The sequence below is a fragment of the Triplophysa rosa genome, linkage group LG18 (genome assembly GCF_024868665.1).
Source record: "Triplophysa rosa linkage group LG18, Trosa_1v2, whole genome shotgun sequence".
Classification (NCBI taxonomy): Eukaryota; Metazoa; Chordata; class Actinopteri; order Cypriniformes; family Nemacheilidae; genus Triplophysa; species Triplophysa rosa.
This window is the reverse complement of record NC_079907.1, coordinates 17,955,624-17,972,144: the sequence shown is the minus strand read 5'-3', so window position 1 is coordinate 17,972,144 and position 16,521 is coordinate 17,955,624. Positions and strand designations below refer to the sequence as shown.

At 41.8% G+C, this 16,521-nt stretch overlaps 1 protein-coding gene across 2 annotated transcripts in view; it reads left to right on the top strand.

Moving 5' to 3' along the window:
- Positions 1 to 16,521, top strand: part of LOC130569417 (ras-related protein Rab-26) — a 151,326-nt gene that overhangs the window by 61,458 nt on the left and 73,347 nt on the right. The window contains exons 3-4 of one of the 2 annotated variants that reach the window (XM_057359052.1): positions 13,595 to 13,636; positions 16,106 to 16,172. In XM_057359052.1, coding sequence (XP_057215035.1) covers positions 13,595 to 13,636; positions 16,106 to 16,172 — 109 coding nt within the window. The remainder of the gene's footprint in view (positions 1 to 13,594; positions 13,637 to 16,105; positions 16,173 to 16,521) is intronic. The other variant, XM_057359053.1, reaches the window with a different exon arrangement.

Sequence of the window (16,521 nt, the reverse complement as noted above, 5' to 3'; positions counted from 1 at the left end):
GGAACTTCCTTGCCTTTGGTTTCTTGTAACCATTTTCTTTCTATGTCTACTCTGCGCAATGGGTCATAGATCATAGTACAGTGAAATTCTAATTCGGGTAATTTGGGCTCTTCGATCTGTTCCTTAATAAACTTTTCCCATTTTTGCAATGTCTTCCCTACCTCTTCCTCTAAATTTCCTAACCAGTAAGCATTAGCTTGGGGGGTTGTGATTACCATTTGTCTGACTCCCTTGCTCTCAATGTAAATACCTTCCGGGGAACAGAGTATTTGTACCTTTAGCTTACATAGGGCATCTCTCCCTAACAGGTTAACAGGGGTTTGGTCTGATACTAAAATAGGCAATGTTACTTCTTTGTCCTTAGTCCTTAGACAAACTGGAGCAGTTATTGGAATCAGCTGCGTTTGTCCCGAAAATCCTACTGTCTTTGTGAACTTTCCAGACATAGGGAGATGTGAGGCATAGTTTGAGTTTATACATGTGTAGGTTGCTCCAGTGTCTATCATCATTGGTGTGATCTTGCCTTCAATATTAACCTGCAGCATAGGTTCTGTATCAGCATTCTCAGTTATCATTGGATGCTGACCTCTCCCGGTAGGATCTTCTGGGCAGCCCTAGTAGCCGACATCTGGACCTCGCCATGGGTTGACTGGTCCCTGCTGTGGGTTGATTGGTCCCTGTTGCTGGTTGACTGGTCCCTGTTGCTGTTGACTTTGCCATGGTTGTTGTTGTTGGTCTTGCCAATTAGGTCCTTGTTGTCTTTGATCTTGCCATTGGCCTCGCTGTTGGCGGCCTGCTTGCCATCGAGAACCTTGTCGTTGGTCCATGTTCCATGGGTTAATTGGACAGTCCCTTCTGTTATGTCCTAGTTGCCCACATCCCCAGCATGGGTTTCTTCCTTGGTTTTGTCTTCCTTGTTGTGCTTGCATAGGTCCTTGTCCTCCTTGCATAGGCCTTGGCCCAAATCTGTTTTGCTGTTCAGGCTTTACATAAATGACAATAGGCGCTGGCTGTTGTGGTCCACTTCCAGGTGTTGGCTGTACAGTGTTTCCTGTTCCTGGTTGTTGCATCATTGGTGTTGGAGCGTTCACTGGAGCCATCATTGCTGCATGATCTTCTTCTTTGTCTTTGTCTTTGACCACGGCTTGCGTCTTTTTCTTTCTGGCCAGTTCTTCAAGCTGCAGTTGTACCAATTTTCTTTGAAGTTCCTTCTCTTGATTTTTCAGTTTCTGTTCGTTCTTTCTGTATTGTTCTACAGCATGGGTCACATGATCGCAGAATTCTTTATGTGACTTAGAGTTCAGACCCACTACGTCTTCCAGTCGGGCCTTTACCACAGGTGGCATAGAGTCAACAATGGCATTTCTGAACAGCGCTGCCATCACCATGTCTTCCTCGGGATCTCTTTCCAGTTCTTCCTTCCATTTTCTTAGCTGTGATCGCACATAGGTAGCAGGATTCTCTTCCTCTCCCAGATGTTCCCCTTTGAGTGTTCTAGGGTCAATGCGGTTGGGATATTCATTCCTTAGTTCCTGCCACATCCGTGCTCTATCTCCATTAAATGGATTTCCGTCCATGAATGGTGAGTTTATTGCATTTTGGAGGCCTGCTGCTCTTAAAAGTTCATTCATCTTAGAACTTCCCACACATTTGGCTAGGAGTGCTTTTATATCTCCCAGTGCTAGCAGTTTTCCAGTGGTCTCATCCTCCACCATTTTGATCCATTTGCCCGCCCCTTCATGTAGATCCGGCAGGCGTGCAACTAGTCCATCCAAGTCTTGGGAGCCCCATGGCACATATTGCGCTTGTCTCCCTTTTATCAGGATAGGGCATTGCCCTGCAGCATCACTTTGTTTCTGGCATTTTCTAGGAGTGCTTATGTCTACAGGCTTTCTCAGTCTCCCTCCTTCCTTTCGTGTCCAAACTAATTGGTCTAGTTGGTTTGGTTCGATCTCTGAATCTTGGAGATAGATTTTGCCTGCTACGAACTTATATTCTCCTTCCTTGGGATTTCTTGAGGTCTGCCCTGATGAGGTCTCTCGGTTAGTTGGAGAACGTCTTGCTTGATGACTGCTTTCACTGCCAGCTTCAGATTGGGCTTCCTCCTCTTCTTCTTCCTCGCTTGCTTCAGAGTTGGCTTTTGAAGTCACTTCTAAACCACGAGCAGAGTCTGCTTGTATTTTTCTCAAAAAGTCTGTTGTGTCTTTATATGTCTCACTTTTTTCTTTAATTAATTCTGATAAGGCCCTCTCCGCTTCTGCATAAGGGCTAATCACTTCTTCATCTTGTTCTTCATCATTTCGATTTGATGTACAGCCTGAGGCTTTCTTTTTGGCTTTTCTGTTGCTGTCCCTACTCTTTTCTACTCTCTGGGGGATTGGTTCCTTATTACCTTCCTCTGGGTAGGGTGTTATCTCTACCTGCCCTTCTATTGTGACATCTCCTGACATGGTTACTACTGGCATTTGTTTTATCATTTGGCTTTTGAAGTGTTCATAGGGAGGTGGCTGAGTCATTTTCTCAAGTTTTTCCTCATTTTCACCATCCTTTTTTAACACTTCTCTAATTTTTTTTATATTTTTCAGGAAATTAATTCCTTCATTTTTGAACAGGTTCAATACCTGTTCTACCCTTCTTTTTTCACTACGTTTCTTGTTTTTGTCCTTTGGTTTATAATTCTTTATTAATCCCTCCATTTCCTCACACACTGTCACATCAAAGGTACCACTTTCTGGCCATATTGTTCTTAAGTTTTTGGTCCTTGCGGCCCACTTTCTAGATATTTTTTCTATTGAGTCTTTACATACTGGGTATTTAGATCCCAACAGATCTACAGGAGTGGATGACATTTTTAACATTTTTAAACAACTATTTGCAGTAATTTTCACACAATAAAACAATTTCTTGACTTTATTTTATTCTTTTATTAAATCATTATTTGTATTCAAATCAATTTTATTTCTTTAACAAATCATTTTAATCTTTATTTCATTTTTATTAAATCATTATTTGATTTTCAAATCAACTTTGTTTCTTTATTTAATCATTTACTTTACTGGAATTCAAACAAAGATCTTGAGTTTTCTGGGGCAATTTCCACTACCAATTTTCTCAAAGTCACCGCCACAAACTGTTGAGGGATTACTTCTCCCAAGTTATTGGTACGCAATTCTCTGTTTAACCAATTTACATATCGGGTGTCTGCAGAGACTCTCAGCTCAGGATGGGTAATGAGCCGCCCAGTGCGTCCTTTTCCCAATGGATATCCCTCTAGCTGTCCTACACCAAAGTACTTGCCTGTTAATAGGTCCAATGGGATTTTTTGAATAAGGAATGTCTTTGCTGATATGCCTAAGGGTTGGTTAGCTCTGTCAAATTGGTATTCACAGACTTCGTTCAGAAAGGATCTCAACACTTCTACTGTGCAACACTCTTGTGCTATCTTTTTCCACTGAATGTAAGGCCACTCCTTTTGGGCAGAATCTAAGTTTCGAATTTCTGTTAGTTGTTTCAAGTACCAATCTTTTCTTTCAGCAGTCAGATTCTGCTCTCTCCCCTCTTCGTCAATGAATGTTGGCTCCTCCCCAAAATGATTACTAATTCCCTTAGTTTCAACCAGCACTCTTGCTAGGGTCTGTATTCTAGCCTGAAAGGCTTCACATCGTTCATATTTGAGACCCGGCCCCTCTTCAGCCATGCAAATGGTAACTCAGTGAACTGAAACAAAACAAAATAAGGCAAAAATCACTAATAGGGCAATAAATCTCAATCTTGAAATTCAAATATTAATTCATAATCACAAATCAATAATGAGAACATAGTTCAAAATTATCAATCCCAAATAATCAATCTTCCATCATCAATAAATGAAAAGAAATCTCAAAACTTCAAAATAAATAATTAAATGAACTGAAACAAAAAGGAGAGTAATAAAAAATCTCAGATCTTCAAACTCATAAACAATTTCTCAATAAACTTGAGACAGAACCAAACAAAAATCAAAACTTCAAAGTTAAAATCAGTAGCTTCAAAAAATTGAAACAATCAGATATTTAAAAAGCTTCAAGGCCAAAAGCCAAAGACCAATAACTCAATAAGTAAAACAATAATTCAATCAAATGAGAGTCTTGACTTCAAGCTTGAAAAGTCAATATATCTCAAAAAATAAAAAATTCAAACAACTCCAATGGTTCATTATACTGAAATAATAAAACCTTCAATTGTAAAAACCAATAAACTAAAAATAAACCAAAAGTGAAACAATAAAGTAAAGGTTTACTATTGGGGAAGGGAGATTTCAAAACATGGGTCTGAATAGTTTATTTACATGAATCAGTTTTAATAAAGAAAAGTCTTAAAAACAAAAAACTCAAAAATCAGTTTTTATTTAAAACCAATAAAGAAAATGTTTCAAAATAAACTCTAAACTACTCTCATATTTAAAATAAAAAATAAGAATATCTCACAGGCAAATGACACCTCTATTTTGTTATGTTCTCAATAAGATCAGTCTTCTCTATTTGTTTTCATAATATAATCTTTTATTGAAAGCCAGCTTTCTCAAAAATTCTTATAACAGTATTCAAACAAATATTTTTTAAGCTAAAATGTTACTCCAGAGAATAAGTAATAGATATTTGTATTTATTATTTATTATAGTTTCCTACTGTCTCCCTAGATCTTCAGTTTTTCATGCATGATTTCTCACAGACACACAATTGCTACTTTTTCTTGGGCGTATGGCCAATAAGCCCCCACCTTCTCACTCTCTTAGTTCCTTTTCAGCTTTTCTGATACACAGACACTACACAGACAATTTAGACAGACAAGACACAGATTTTACTTCTTATGCGCATCTAAAGGCCTCACATCTTATGGAATAATTATCTCACTGCACACTGCAGGCAGTCTCTCCGCACGCTTGCAGGCGGAATAAATATCTTACTGCACACAGCAGGCAGTTTCACCGCACGCTTGCAGGCGGTCTCTCCGCACGCTTGCAGGCGGAATAAATATCTCTCACCGCATACTTGCAGGCGGTCTCACCGCACGCTTGCAGGCGGTCAAGTCCCTTCTTGGGACAAACTAAATCTACAGGCAGTATCTTACTGCATATTCATTCATCCATCCATCCCATTCATACCTATTTCGTTGAAACCTGATACCCTCCTGCAATTTCACATTAAATTGTTCTTTTTGACTGGAGAAGCTTTTTATAGACATCAACCACACCCAGAACTCACCTCCAGCAGACCACACAGATGTTAAATTTAAACTATAAGCAAAAGTATGCTCACCTAGAATGCGCGCTTGATCTGTGTAGTCAGCCGGGTGGCGTGCCCTCAGGTGTAGTCAGATGTCTTCAGCCTCTTTCCAGTCCCTGTTCGGGCGCCAAAATATGATGTGGTAAAAGTCGATCTTGAAGTTCAAAAAATCTCTCAGACAAAGAAGGTTCAGGTGTCAAGGAGTTAACTTTATTTGATCAGGTCAAACAAAGTGAGATGTCCCTAGTCATCTGAAAACCAAGTGTTTTTCAGTCTACAGTTATAGTGAAACTTAGGAAAGGAGGTGCTTTCCTAAACCAATCAGGTAAATTCCCTTTATCTTTCATTTTTTATTATCCAATCATTCTCGTCTGCCACTATTATTTTCTAGGCAACAAGGTTTGTATCTAATGGTGGAATGTCGACCTTTACTTGGATTTTAAAAATAAGTTTTCCTGTTGGTACCAGTTTTCAGGCCACAAAGTGAACTACATGTTCAACCTTCTGAACTTTATCTAGGTCAGGCCTTAAACAGATCTCAAAGACATCACTGAATTTTGTATTGCTGAAATCTGTTCTATACTTGGTTAAAATGATTAAAAATATACTTTTAATTCAAACAACACTCAATCATTGCTTAAGTATGCTGATTATATCATTAAATCATTAAATCATCTTCATATATTCAGTTGTAACACTCAATCATTGGTCTGATTATTAACACATCTATGGTAATATCATTCCTATGAATACTTCTTATAAGTGGGATGTACAACAGAGCCCAAAGTGCAATGTGCAAATACAACAATCAACAAAATGATCAGAATTATGCACAATACACACCGTGCCCTTCCCCTGCGACAGAAGGTCCTTCGTCAGGGGAATCGGCCAGGGGGGAACTGTCTTCAGAGCCACCAGGTCTGAGAACCAAGTCTGGTTGGGCCAGTAAGGCGCAACTAACAGTACTTGGTGTCCCTCTTCCCTGACCTTGCACAGGACCTGTGCAAGGAGGCTCATTGGTGTAAGGCGTACTTCCGCTTGTCCCGTGGCAAGCTGTGTGCTAAGGCATCCATGCCGAGGGGCCCCTCGGTCAGGGAGTACCAAAGCGGGCAATGGGTGGAGTCCAGAGAGGCAAACAGGTCCACCTGCACCTGGCTGAACCGCTCCCATATGAGCCGGACTACGCGGGGATGGAGTCGCCATTCTCCGCGGGGCGTCCCCTGATGAGAGAGCGCATCGGCTGTCTGGTTCAGGTCGCCTGGGATGAAGGTGGCTCGCAGGGACTTGATCATCTGCTGACTCCAGAGAAGGTGGCGTTGGGTGAGTATGCCGCCTTATGATTGATGTACGCCACGGCAGTCATGCTGTCCGACCGGACCAGCATGTGTTTGTCCTGCACGAGGGGTTGGAACCTCCTGCAGTGCCAAGAGGACAGCCAACAACTCTAGGCAGTTGATGTGCCACCGCAGCCGGGGATCCGTCCACTGCCCTGATACTGCGTGCCCATTGCACATGGCACCCCACCCCTGCAGGGAGGCGTCTGTCGTAACCACGACGTGCCTCGAACCCTGCCGTCAAGTCTGACCAAGGGGTGAGGGTGCAAAGGCACTGAGGTGTCACCGTAATGCGCCTGGTGCCGGTGTGCCATGCCCTCCAAGAAACACGACTCTGAAGCCAGTGCTGAAGCGGTCGCATGTGCATCAACCCGAGAGGGATAACCCCTGTTGAGGACGCCATGTGCCCCAGGAGCCACTGAAAATGTTTCAGCGGGACCGCTGTTTCAGACAGTTCAGCAACGACTGTGCGCGCTCGCTGGTGAGACGTGCTGACATACGGACAGAGTCTATTTCCCTACCGAGATAAGAGGAGCGCTGAGGTGGGGAGAGCTTGCTCTTCTCTCAGTTGACCCGAAAGCCTAGACAGTCTAGGTGCCGGAGCACGAGGTCCCTGTGCGTACACAACATATCTCGCGAGTGAGCCAAGATAAGCCAGTCATCGAGATAGTATGACTGAGTCGAGAGTAGAGTATCCGCACGCCTTGCTTCCTGAGGGGAGCTAAGGCAGCCTCTACGAGTTTGGTAAAAACCCGGGGAGACAGGGCCAGACCGAAGGGCAGGACCTTGTACTGATACGCTCGTCCCTTGAACGCGAACCGCAGGAACGGCCGTTGTCGAAGGAGGATGGAGACGTGAAAGTACGCGTCCCTCAGGTCGATTGCCATGAACCAATCTTGGTGACGAACTGAGCCCAAGATGCGCTTTTACGTCAGCATCCTGAACGGCAGCTTGTGCAGGTGCTTGTTCAGGAGGCGCAGATCCAGAATGGGGCGCAGCCCCCCACCTTCTTTGGTCACTATGAAGTACGGCCTGTAAAACCCAGAAGACATCTTGGTTAGAGGGATGGGTTCAATTGCACCTTTTGCCAGAAGGGCGGCGACCTCGGGTCGAAGCATGTGAGCGTTCTCCCCTCGAACTGAGGTGTGGAGAACACCCCAAAACCTGGGCGGGCTCCTGGCGAACTGGATCGCATAACCGAGACGGATCCAATGTGACGAGCTGGTGCACTCGTGCCAAGTGCCCAAGAACCATGACAGCGGAACCAGAGGGACGATCTGTTTCACTGTGCCGTGGGAGGCTGGTTCGGTGGCTGACAGAGCTGTCACCTCTTACAGGGTGGAACCCCGGGGAGGTTGATGGCTCTGCTGACTTACCTGTGTGGTGTTAATGCCAGCCAACGCAACGTCAAGTGGAGATTGTGGAAGGCAGCGAGAAGTTGTGTCGCCCGGCACACCGTCATATCGAGAGTGCTGCGGGGAAGCCCGGAGAGAGAGAAGCTCTTTTGAGAGAGAGTGGGTGCTATTGTTACTCTCAAAGAGTGGGTGCCATTGTTACTCTCAATCCCCCTGGCTCATCCCGTCAGGGCCGTTCTGTCTCCTAGGCGGGTTCCCAACGGGGTAGAAGCCTTCTCCCGCAGGGCTCTGCATCTCTGGCGGGCCGTCCCTTGGAGGGCCCCAGTACCAGAGGGGCCACCACGGGGGGGCGGGGCTGCTGGGGGGCACGCTGCGCTTTGGACCTTGACGACCGATAGGTGGCCGGGTCAGAGCGGAGCAGTCTGCTTCTTCACCACGGAGAACCTCCATGGTGTCACCACACAGCCCCGCTTGCGAGATGGGCGCATCTAGAAGGCGAGCCTTCTGAGCGTCACTACGCAAGGTTGAGCCACAGATGTCTCCCTTGGACCACTATCGTGGACGTCGTTCGACCAAGAGCACCCGCCATGACCTTCGTCGCACGAGGCGCGAGACCGGTGGCGGTGCGCAGATGGGTCGGTCTTCACATCAACCAGATCTTAACGTTTTGACTTATGACCCGATGGGTCGCCATAGCATTATGAACCTGATGGAACTCTTCGACACGAGTGTCAAACACTTACATGCCCTGGAAGGGAGCCTTGGTCGACCCCTCCAAGTGGCAGCGTCTGCGGTGCACCGCGACTGCACATTCCACCTGGGGGACGTCGACATATCCTTTAGCTGCCCCACTGTCCAGAGAAGTAACAGCTCCTGAGCCCGTCAGACGGGAGCCTGCCGCGAACGGCATGTTCCCATCTTTGTGAACTCTTCATGCACATCCAGGTTAGCCGCGAGTGTTCCGGGGAGGGCGTGGCCACTGCAACCTGACAATCGCGGCCGTCCGGGCAAGCACGGCCGTCATCTCTGCGTCACCTTGTCTCGGGCTCGACCGCCCGGGGGCGGGAGCTCCGAGGGGTCTCCTCATCCGATGCCAGGAGCTAGCTGTCCAATGTTATGACAGAAAGTTCGTCCCCATCCTGTTGTCGAGTCTGCCCGCTATGGGACAGTACACCACCGCCCATTGGGGACGAGCCAGGTGAGCATGCCGGGGCACAGATGGTGACATCCATGGGAATCCCCAATCACCCCCGCTGCTCGCCGAAGCGGCAGTCAAACTCGCTCGGGAAGCAGACGGGGTTGCGGCTACATTCCGGAGAACGTAGCCGACCGTGACTGCAACACCTTAATCAATGAGCCCTGCCACTGCACGCTGGAACCCCAACATGCAATACAGGTATTGTTAGTATATGAAGAGTTGATTGGGAAAAAAAACATGTTTTTGTAGTGTGCATTCCAAGTAATATCGATCAAACTGCAGTTGGGTTGTTTTGATTAACTAATAACACAATAAAACACAATTAAAACATGATAACATAAGTTATCTGGTTTAGCAAATAAACTCTTCATATATTAGTTTTGATGATATTCAAAAAATATTTGCACACCAGATCCCCTTGCATTGTAGTTGGGTAATGGGATTAGATTGGTTACACGGTTACACTGAGGTTTTTTTGTATTGCTGAACATACAATATTTATAATAACATGGCTGTCCACATTTAAACATTAGCAAAAAACATTGTTACTTATTTTACATGTGAAAAATCATCAGAAAGGTTGTTTTTATAAGTCATCCTGGTAGAGAACAAATGGCATACTGGTATGTTGTTTGTATCTACAATATATAGCTGCTATATTGTTCCCTGCAACTTGATTTTCTTAGGCAGATTAAGTTTTTTTTCTTTATTTAATATGTACAAATGTGTGTGAATACATAGCCTATATATGCTGCAAGACCTCACATTGTTTTGCATCCAATAATAATGCAAACAAATATTCAAAATCAATGCATGTGCTTGTTAATAAATAAGCATAAACTTTTTCTTTGAGACTGTTTCCATATCCCCAAACCACATCTCTGGCCTAAAAATGGCACCGTTGTGTCTGTGATAACATCTTTGGTCACATCTCACAGTGAATTGAGAGTTTGGCCCTTGCATTAGACACTCCTCTTGTGGTTTCTAATTGGCTGAGAATAAGAGTCAGAAAGGCAAGAGTGTAGGTGTTTGTCTGAGTCACTTCCTTTCTGCCCTCTATTTATGACCTAAACTAACAAGTGCCCAGGGACCGCTTCCGGCAGTGTTAACAATACACATTGAGCTGGATGTATCACTAAGATGACTGCAACAGAATTATTCTCTAACTTTCAGCAGACTGCAATGCTAATATGTTAATCTCAAACCAGCCCTCTGACATTCCCCAAGGTTCACCTCACTAAATCATCTGTACATTACATGAATATTTAGAGGTCTGCACTGCAGTTCCATGACAATTATAAATTGTTCATTATTTTGTTTTGCATCACTTTAATATCACTAAATATCTCTTTAATTGTGAGAAAAGATCACAGAGAAAATACAAACGCGGCATTTTTCTATTTGTTTGGCGGTCTCCTCCACATTGCTGATTTTGTCACTGGAATTTACGACACGCCTGCGTCATTTGCCGGAGCAACAACCCTCTTGTTCACGTGCAGCCGAGGTATAATGGAAGTTAGACATTAGATAGAAGATCTTCATTAGCCCCATGGAGCCATGTCGAGCAGTTCTTTCACCGATGGATGCACGTTTTGTGGCTTCAAAATCCATTCTAAAGCTTGGAAGAAAAAAAAACGTAGTAACGGAACGTTATATCAAGTCTGACTGCATTATTCTTAAAGAAGAAAGTCATATACAAATAGGATGCCTTGAGGGTGAGTAAAACATGGGGAAATTTTGTTTCTTGGATGAAATATCCCTGTTTTGTGACCTTTAGCAGTGAAAATGCTATTATGCCTTTAATGGACATGGTAGTGTTTTATCATATTTCTGTTGCTACCATATTTCTCATGAATTATTGCCTTACGATTATACTATTACTTCTCTTATGTGGATTATTACCACACGGCTCGTTGGAATGCTTGATTCTGATTGGCCAGTCGTGACATTTACAGGTTTGTTATTCCCAGATAACAACCGCTCAAAACTAACAACACATGGTAACCCAGATGCAGCAAATAATTTTGACAAGTTTTTGACAAATTAAATATAAATATGTCTTTTAATGACATATATGACATTATATTTACAAACGATTAAACCAAATTAACTGTTCGTGACATTTGAACGTCATTTCTTACCTTAAAACCGAAAGTAAATGGCTTTTCCTTGCGGAAGGTCTGCATTCGGTAAAAATTAGCTAATAAAATATTTCAAAATCACATTTCATGTCCAGTTTTCTTTTGATGTGGCAAGTAGCTGTGTAATAAGCGGGATAATGTACAGGCAGCCGGCTGTTATTGCGAAATAAGCTTATTTCTGCGATAACAACCGGCTGCCTGTACATTCTCCCTTACTTATTGTGTTGGTTTTTGTTCTTGAATGAAATTTTCTTGGTGTGTCTTGCAAGTTTTAGCTACCTGTGCAGCTCAGTCTGACAGTTGGTTTATTATGATGCATCACCACCAAGTGCCATAATGTTCTGATGCAGTGAAAGGTGTACTGACCCAAGTGCTGAAGTCTCACCCACCTGCTGTGACAGAATAAGCTGAAAATAGGCCTGCTTTTTTTAGTAAAATTGTCACATCTTCCAATTTAATGCAGAGTAACTGTTTGGCAGTTTATGCCAAGACATGCCATGTGTTCATCTTTGGCCAAGATGACAGCAGAACTGTGAGCTATTTTTCATTGGTGTTAAACAACAGATTATACAGTATTTGCAAAAATAAAATACTTGCCATGATTCTTCAGCCATAATCTTTGCAAGTCAACAAGTGTTGACAACTTGAAACTATGCATGTGTTGAAATAGTTGTGTTTGTGTTTAAAACCGTTTTCTATCCAGTTAGATGAAACTTCGATCCTCAAATGCTTATAAAACAGACCTCTGGCTCAATTAATGCCTGAGAAAAGAAAATTGCCCGTCACGGAGGTTTGAGCACTGCCATGTTGCCACTGGTTCTTATGACCTTGTAAAAATGAAACATTTGGACTCGTTTTTACATTTTTAGATTGAAACAGAAGAGAGCTGGGTAACGTGTGGCAGTAACATCTCTGGAGATTTTTATAAAAGTTAAAATACAAAACACCCACACATATTGTGCTGACATATCACCTTCAAAGCATAATGGATCTGAGGTACGATGCCAGGCAGCTATGGCAAGCCGAATTAGCTTTTAATCATTCTCAGGATATGAATTTTTGATATCAACAATTCAATTTTTACTAGTAAAACTTATAATTCTTGATATCAAGAATAGAATTTCTACTAGTAACAATTGCTATTTTTGATATCAGTAATTACATTTTCATTAGTAAAAATGTGAATTACAATGACGTCATCACTCGCAGGAATGTGCATTCTTGATATCAAAAATTGAATTTCTACTAGTAAAAAACGTCATTCTTGATATCTGTAATTGCATTTTTACTAGTTAAATATCACAATAGGCTGCCATTCAAATTCAATTTCAGATATCAATAATTCATTTCTTACACGTTACAAATCTTATTTCAGATATCAGAAATGCAATTCTTACTAGTAAAAAACATAATTTTTGATATCAAAATGTAACTCGTTGCTAGTAAAAATGCCAATTTTGATATCAAGAATTCAATTTTTACTAGTTGAAATGCTCATTCTTGATATCTGTAAATGAATTTTAACATGTTGCATTTGGTATTTCTGATATCAGGAAATATATTTCAGATATCAATAAATCTGAGAGTAATTGTATATATCTAAAATGGCTTTCTTACTAGTAACAATCGCATTGTTGATATCAAGAATTAACATTGTCACTAGTGAAAATGTAATTACTGATATCAGAAATTGGCATTTTTACATGTAGTAATTCAATTGTTGATATCAAGAATAGACATTGCCACTAGTAACGACACAATTGTTGATATCAAAAATTATGTTTTTTACTAGTAAGAATTGCATTTCTGATATCTGAAATAAGATTTTTAACACGTAAGAAACGAATTTTTGATATCTGAAATTGAATTTGAATGGCAGCCTATTGTGATATTTAACTAGTAAAAATGCAATTACAGATATCAAGAATGACGTTTTTTACTAGTTGAAATTCAATTTTTGATATCAAGAATGCACATTTCTGCGAGTGATGACGTCATTGTTGATATCAAGAATTCACATTTTTACTAGTGAAAATGTAATTACTGATATCAAAAACAGCGATTGTTACTAGTAAAAATTGAATTGTTGATATCAAGAATTATAATTTTTACTAGTAAAAATTGAATTGTTGATATCACAAATTCATATCCTGAGAACGATTAAAAGCTAATTCGGCTTGCCATAGGCAGCCCGAATTGCTCGTGCTCAGTGATCCGGAGTTGATGTTAATGAGACATCTCAGGGAACTTTTTGAAAAATCTTCCAAGACTGATTTTTTCTTTCTTATCTTGTGTATTGCAGAATAAGGTGTTGAACATTGATGGAGTGAGGGTTAAACTACAGGTAAGAATCATTTCTCTCATGCAACTTTTTTATAATTCTGCGATGTAAAGACCAACATGGATGAACACCAGCTTGTGTATGCTCAGTTTTGCTGGTGAAATATAATTTCCTGGATCACCAAAGCAGCATAAACCAGCCTGTGAAAAATCTTTTTTTAGCAAGGCTTAAAATCAAAATCTCATACAAAGACATTGCACTGTTTGAACTAAGTTGTGGGAAGGGAATGGAAAATTATTGGAATTCATTGATTCTAGTTTCAGTTCTGTCTGACGATTTTGGTACCTTAATGACTCCTTTAGTCATTTTGAGGAAGCAGGAGTGGACAAGTTGAGAGGAATTCTTATTAAATTCACTATATTGCTTCAGCATGAGTTCATTTCAGATTCAGCAGAATAGTAATAATCTAGCAAATCAGGCATAGTTTATTCTATATTTCTTTAGAGGGAACCAAAAAAGGGTCAGTTCAGATTGAATTGTTATAGCAACTTTGTTGCCTTAATATCTTGGTAATATTATAAGTAATTAACTCATCATTTTCTGTGTTAATATTTTCCATCTACCAAGGCGTTTGGTAACGATACCTTCTGTCAGCATTATTACAACAACAAACCCTTGAGTAATTAGGTGATTTGATATCATTTCAACCTAGTCCAATTATTAAGGTGATACATTTGGATGTTCCCCGGTTGCTTTGCTGTCTCCAGCTAATATTGACTAAGTAAACAATAAATGCCCATCAGGATGAGCTCTAATGAGAGTTTAACAAGGCTGTCATTAATCTTTTATGCACCATTAGCCACATGCCATGCACTAGTGAGGAAATACACGTAGATGTCACCACATGTTTTATTTAACCAGCCAGCTTCAATCACCTGAACACGTATTCAGCGAATTTCACACACCAAGGGCCCTATTTTCACGATCTAAGCGCATGGTTTAAAGCGCACGGCGCTGGTGCACTCAGGGCGTGTCTGAATCCACTTTTGCTAATTTAATGATGGGAAAATGGTCGGCGCGCCTCATCAGAGTCTCATCTCTCATTCCCTTTAAGAGCCAGTTGCGCTGGTGCCATGGTGGATTCACTACTTACACGGCTGAATTTGCAAGAGCAAAGACTGGATGCTTCTCTAGAGAGGAAACGCATCTGCTCGTGCGTGAGGTTAAAGCGCGCAAGCAGATCATCTACATAACAAGCCGGATATTTATCTTTATGTACACAATAATACATTGTAATCCATTTATTTTTTATATTTGGCATGTTTGTGTGCTGCTGTGCTTCCCTCTGCGTAATAAGTAAAGTGAAAGCACGCTGTATGTGGACCCACACAGAGGCGCATTTTCTACTAATGTGCTCTTTTTTTAAACAAAAAAATATTGCGCCATTGACTTAAGACTTTAGACCAGGTTTGAGTTGGTCTATGGCGCAGTCTATTTTCAGTTCCTCAAAATAGCAACATGCCAACAATGCGCCTGAGCACATCTATTTTTTAGACCAACACGTCCATGGGTGCACAAATGACCGCAACTGCATTTGCTACTTAAACAACGTGGCGCAGGACGGGAAAATGAGAACTGCGTTGGGCGGAAACTAGCAAAACACTTGCGCTGCGCCTTGCGCCGGATGTACAATAGGGCCCCAAAAGTGGAATTTAGATCATTACTGACAGGGGTGGACTGGCCATCTGGCGTACCGGGGGTTTTCCCGGTGGGCCGCTAACGTATGGGGCCGGAACGGACGCGTTGGCCGCTTAGACATATTGCACGCAATATGAATGCAAAAGACACGTATGCATGACCACCCCCAACGTAGACATATTCGGTGGAGGGCCAATGCAGGCCTAGAAAAGCCAGGGCTGATTTTTCTTCTCAGCCCTGATTACTGATGTGATGTTGCTGTGGCGTTATTCCTGAATTTTATTTTTAAAGATATAATGCATCCCACCAAAATAATAGTCCAACTTATCTAGTGTGCTTCTTCATTTGTGTTCTATTGAAACAAAAAAGTCACTCTGGTATGAATGAGAGTAAATGACCATTTTTGTGTGCATTAAGCCTTTAAGCTTATTCGCTGAAAACCTGCTACAGATCTGCAGTGATATCTTTGGTGTGATATCTCCTTACCTTTGGTAATGTCACGCTGCCCTGTTCATCAGCATTCGTGTCTGTACTTTAACTTTCCTCGGTGTGAAACATGACCCTGTCCGACAGGTCTCTGCGTGTGGTGATAGGCTGCTCTTATCAGGACGTGCTCTGTGTGATAGTTCTTCACCTTAGCCGTAAATCAGCATTCTCGTCTTCTGCCTCACACCATTATCACAAAATGAAAGCTTCTATCCTTCCACATCACTTACTGTATAGTGTAATCTCGCTCAATAGTCACATCTGATTTAAGAGCTATGTGTGTTTGATGGATGAATGAATGAGGCAGGTAAAGAGATGGGTCTATATGCCTCTTTCTATTCTTTGTAGATTTGGGACACAGCGGGACAGGAGCGATTCAGGAGTGTGACACATGCCTACTACCGAGACGCACATGGTGAGTTGCATTCTACTATATGAAGACAGGTTTTGTGTAAAATTGTAAAATGATTAATAGTCTCGGATACAGAAAATGGTTTCCCAGTGTTTCTCTGTGGAGTGTTCAAGTCAAACCCCCTGCTGTGGCATATTTAATGCTTTTATTCATAGATTATTCAACTCAGTCATTCTGTTCTGTTTTCACTGTTGGTTTTAACATTTAATGATGTTGTCATCCTTAGAAATTTACAGAATTTAGGTTATATATTTGATCAGATTACACAGTTTTACAGTTTTTTAGCTTGTGTTGATATTCCTTAAACATTCTGGTAAGGGTTTCAAAAATTATTATATTATTTTAATTGTTT